Below are 4,324 nucleotides of genomic sequence, written 5' to 3'. Positions count from 1 at the left end.
CCCCGACCCCGACCCCCGCGGCGGCGGGGCGGGGTGGGGGGAGGAGCGCTAGGCTGGGCGGGGCGGCGGGCCCGGGCGCCCGGTCCGCGGCGGGCTGCGGCGGCGAGAGCCACCGGAAGACCTCTTGCCCCGCCTGTGCGGCGGGGGCTTGGCTCACAGGAGCCGAGCCCCGCAGACCCGAGGATTCAGAGGCACCCCTGACACCCGGAGCGAGGGAGCTTGCGGGCAGACTCCCCTCCCCAAAACACACACACACACCTCCCCTAACCCCGGGACCCTGACTAGTTGCTCCTAGTCCTTTGCACCCCCTGGCCGATCATCCCGCAGCCCCACCCCTGGTCCTTCCTCCTGGCCGCCCCCTCCGCACCCTCCCCGCACCCGGACACAGAAGGGGACGGAAGTGCTGGGGCAGAGAAGGGGCTACTTAGGGCCCTCGGATGCTGGCTAGGGGGAGGGCGACGAGCTGAGGGCAGGCGTGTTGCTCAGCTGCGCCCTGGCCCTTTCCTGGGAGGCTATACGGGAGAGGCCAAGCCCTCTGCAAAATGTAGCAAATGTCTGGATGTGGCAAAAGTGTGTGTGTGTGTGTGTGTGTGTGTGTGCCCGCACAGCTACAAGCCCGAAGAATCTAGTAACCCTCACAACCCATTCCCCTGCGATGAGGACACTGAGCCCCGAAAGAGGGCAGCTTGCCCCCGAGCTGCAGGGACCTTGAGAGGTGGAGCTCTAGAAGCCCTCCCCCGCCTCCCCATGAATTGTCCCGCAAACTCGCCAAGGGAAGGGCTGCCAGGGTGGCGGCCCGGCATCCCCAGGGCGACAGGTGTGAGTGCAGAGCCCAGGGCTGGCCCAGCTCCCCCCAGCTGGCTGCACCTTCCCAGACCCGGGAACCTCAGATCCCCGAGCCCAGACACAGAGGTGATCTGTGCCAGGAATTTCCCTGGGTTTCTGCTGGGGACCGGCATGTCAGCTCTGGGCTGCCCCCATCCCCACGTCTCCCAGCTTCCTGGTACTGGAGTGGGCTGCTGTGGGTGTGAGGATGCTGTGGGAATGAGGGGGGGGTCCATGGAAACGCGAGGGGGGTGAGTGCGCGAATAGGTGTGTGTGCGGCGTGAGTGTGAGTCGAGTGCCCGCATTTGCGTGTAGTCTCGTGTGTCCAGCGATGGCATCCAGACGCCTCCGAAACTCCACCCGGCCCCAGGGTCCTCCCCAGGCAGTTGCCAGCGGGTGTCCAGGCCCGTGCTTCACCACGCGCCCCTCAGGGAATCTGGCCGGGAGGCACTGCAGGTGGGTTCAGGCCCTGAGGCAGCAAAACCGGAACCCAACCTCACCCAGTGTTCCCTCGTGACCCCTGCCCTCGCTGTGGAGGCCCGGGACCCCGCAATAACCTCGACATGGGTGAGGCCGCTCCTTCTGCCTGGCAGGGGCCCCTCAGCCATCCCGGGCCACACCTGCCAGGGTCCTACCGGGGCTCCAGGCCGTTGGAGGGGGCTCTCCGAGGAGCCCGGCTGACCAGAGAGGGCCCAACCACCCTCTGGCCCGGAGCCCCCACCTCTCTCCGCTCATCCCTCATTCCCACCGCGCAAAAGGGCTATAGGTCCCCCTGCCCTGCCTGGGTCCAGTTTACAAACAGCGTGCGGTTTGCCCCAGGGCCTGGCCCCGCCCCCCTCGGTGTGCCCGCCCCTCCCGAGCCCACCTCTGCCCTGGGCCCTGGGGCCCTCCACGCGCCAGGTAAGTAGCAACCCCTCCTCCCACCAAGGGCCACGTTTCAGAGAAGGGCCCCCCATCACTGCCCCCGGCCCACCTGGAGCCCATCCGGGCCACCTCTCTCTCCCAGCCGCGACTTCTCCTTTTGCCTTAGGCCTCTCGACATCCTGTCTCTCCTGCAATAACACGGACGCAAGATTCCAAGTAGATGTCCCTCGCCGTGCGCCCTCTCTCTCTCTTTCTCTGTTCAGATCCTATTTGGGAGTTTCTCCCTCGTCGTAGTATCTAGAATGTTAGAGCTGGAAAGGGGCCTGTAGTTCTGTAGCCCAGCGCCCGTGTTCAGAGGCACAGGGGGGGCAGCGACCGCCCGACACGTGAGCGGACCCGGGCCAGGCCCGCTCCCTCGCCGTCGGGGCCCTGCTGCTGCTGTCCCTGCCACCTCTGCTACTTGGGTTGGGACCCTTGGCCCCTTAGGAGAGGTGTTGGTCACTGATGTTTACCTCAGTTTATGTCACTGTCGAAGAAACAAATAGCAAAAAATTAATCACACCGTAGACATGAAGACTTAGAAGACAACACACAAAAAATCTTCCTCTTTCGATTCTTCTGTGAAGCTGTGTGTATGTGTGTGTGTGTGTCTCTCTCTCTCTCTCTCTGTCCCACCCTGGGCAGGCCGGGTCATCCCCGATCTCTGTCCCAGCCCCTGTGCCCCCACACTGCCCCTGTCCTTCGGTGCTTCCCAGAGGCCCCTCTGAGCTGGCCTGTGGGGTGTGGGGAGCCCCCTGGGCGGGAGGCAGGGCCACAGGTTTTATAGAGGGCCTCCCATCAGGCCCACTGAGAGAGCCCCAAGGCTGCCAATACTCCCTGAGCCTGTGCCGTGGCTGGTGGGACAGTCGTGGTGACAGCATCCGCGTCCAAGCCTGGCTCAGGGCCTGGGCAGAACCCCAGTTCCCGAGCCCCAGCCCCTCATGTCTTGCCACCGCCCCCCCCCCCACCATGTGTTTGTAAATACTCTGGCATCCTTTGGCCCCGAGAAGGTTTTTAAATGTGTTATTTACTTCTCTAATCATGACAATTGCTATAAAATAAAGTCTAGAAAAATCACCACTGAGTGGCTATCTTGTCTCAGAATACCGACAGAGTAGGGGGTGGGGCACACAATTATTCTTGAGCTGAAAGCTTGACAGATGTTCTAAAGTGGGGTCTGCGGAGTCCGAGAGCAGTTACTTCAGACCCAGAGGAGGCTTGACGGCCACGGGAACAAGGACCAGGGTCTGGGAGGGAAGGGGCAGCGACTCGTCCCTGGCCCGATGTCCAGGTTCAGCGTGGAGCCCTCAGACTGGGCAGAAAATAGAAGCCAAAGCCCAGAGGAACAGAGTAGGCTGATTTACCCAGTCGTCACCCAGCAAATATTTACCGAGCACATTCTGCGTCCCACCCGGGATACAGCAGTGAGCAGGCCAGATGGTGTCCTGTCCTCAGGCAGCCAGCAATGGAATGATGGAGACAGACATAACCCACATTTAAGGCTGGCTGCTGGGAAAGTACGTAACTGGGAAGCTCATCAAGTTTGGGGGTGTCAGGAGCTCACCAAAGACAGAAAACCAGAGGATTCGGAGTTCTCTGGGCAGCGGGGCATGGCCGGGTGGGAAGAAGCTGAATGGGCAGGGTTAAAGGCAAAATGGAGTGCTGAAGGTCGGGGGGCTGGGCTGGGCTGTAAGGAGTTTCATGATTCCATATTCATTCAGCAAGAAGTTATTACCGTCTCATAGATAAGACCTTTCCTTCTGTTCCAGACCCTTCGATAGCTCCTTATGCCACCCAATCAAGGCTGAAGTCCTTAGGGTGGCCTCCAAGGTCCCACCCCATCCCCACCTCCCCTCCCCCCTGGCCCCTAGGATCACCCAACATGCTCTCCCCTCAGGGCCTGTACCTTTGCCTGGAACTCTCCCAAATCTCCCGCCTCCCTCCTGCCTCCCTCCTGTTCTTCAGGTCCCTGCTCAGATATCAAGCGATCAGAGAAGACTTCCTGGAGCAGAAGCCCCTTACCCTGAGCGCTCATCACCAGTCCCGATACCATGTTTGTCCTCCACCTCTGTCCGCTAGCACGGAAGTTCCGAAAGAACAGTCAGTGTTTGGCAAACTGCTATCCCCTCAACACCCCCAATGCCTAGGAGAGGGCCTGGCACAGGACAGACACTCCCTAACGATCTGTCAGCTTAATGAATGAATGCCCAATACTATTTTAGGCGGCGAGGATCCAGCAACAAACAAGACAAACAATCCCTAGCCCCTGAAGCTTACTTGCTGATGAGGAAAATAGACATTAATTCGATTACATAATTATCCATGAAATGCGGGTGGGGGTAAAAAAATAGGAAAAAAAAAATAAGAAAAGAGAAAAACAAATCCACCCAAACTAGATCAGAAGGGAAAGGACTCGTCCCCAAGAATTTTATCTAGGATACGTTAAAGAAAAACTGTCATTTCAAACCATCTTCCACTTCTTTTCAACGATAAGACTGGACACCCAGGGGCCTCACAGAACACTTTAATGGATTATTAAGGGGTGGAAGGGAAATCCACAAATGCAAACAGTATCTCTGGTTTCCCCCCTTGGTGT

The 4,324-nt window shown here is 59.5% G+C and overlaps 1 protein-coding gene across 1 annotated transcript in view; it reads left to right on the top strand.

Moving 5' to 3' along the window:
* The window catches only part of SBK1 (SH3 domain binding kinase 1), a 49,248-nt gene extending 45,373 nt beyond the window's left edge, over positions 1-3,875 (top strand). Inside the window, exons 6-8 of the mRNA XM_034988194.1 lie at positions 1,257-1,392; positions 1,617-1,725; positions 3,808-3,875. Of these exons, the coding sequence (XP_034844085.1) occupies positions 1,257-1,392; positions 1,617-1,725; positions 3,808-3,875 (313 nt within the window). The remainder of the gene's footprint in view (positions 1-1,256; positions 1,393-1,616; positions 1,726-3,807) is intronic.
* Positions 3,876-4,324: the final 449 nt, after the last annotated feature.

This window comes from Mirounga leonina, unplaced genomic scaffold, assembly GCF_011800145.1.
Source record: "Mirounga leonina isolate KUSES-001 unplaced genomic scaffold, KU_Mleo_1.0 Mir_454, whole genome shotgun sequence".
Lineage (NCBI taxonomy): Eukaryota > Metazoa > Chordata > Mammalia > Carnivora > Phocidae > Mirounga > Mirounga leonina.
The sequence above is the reverse complement of the archived record's forward strand: the minus strand, read 5'-3'. Positions and strand labels throughout refer to the sequence as shown.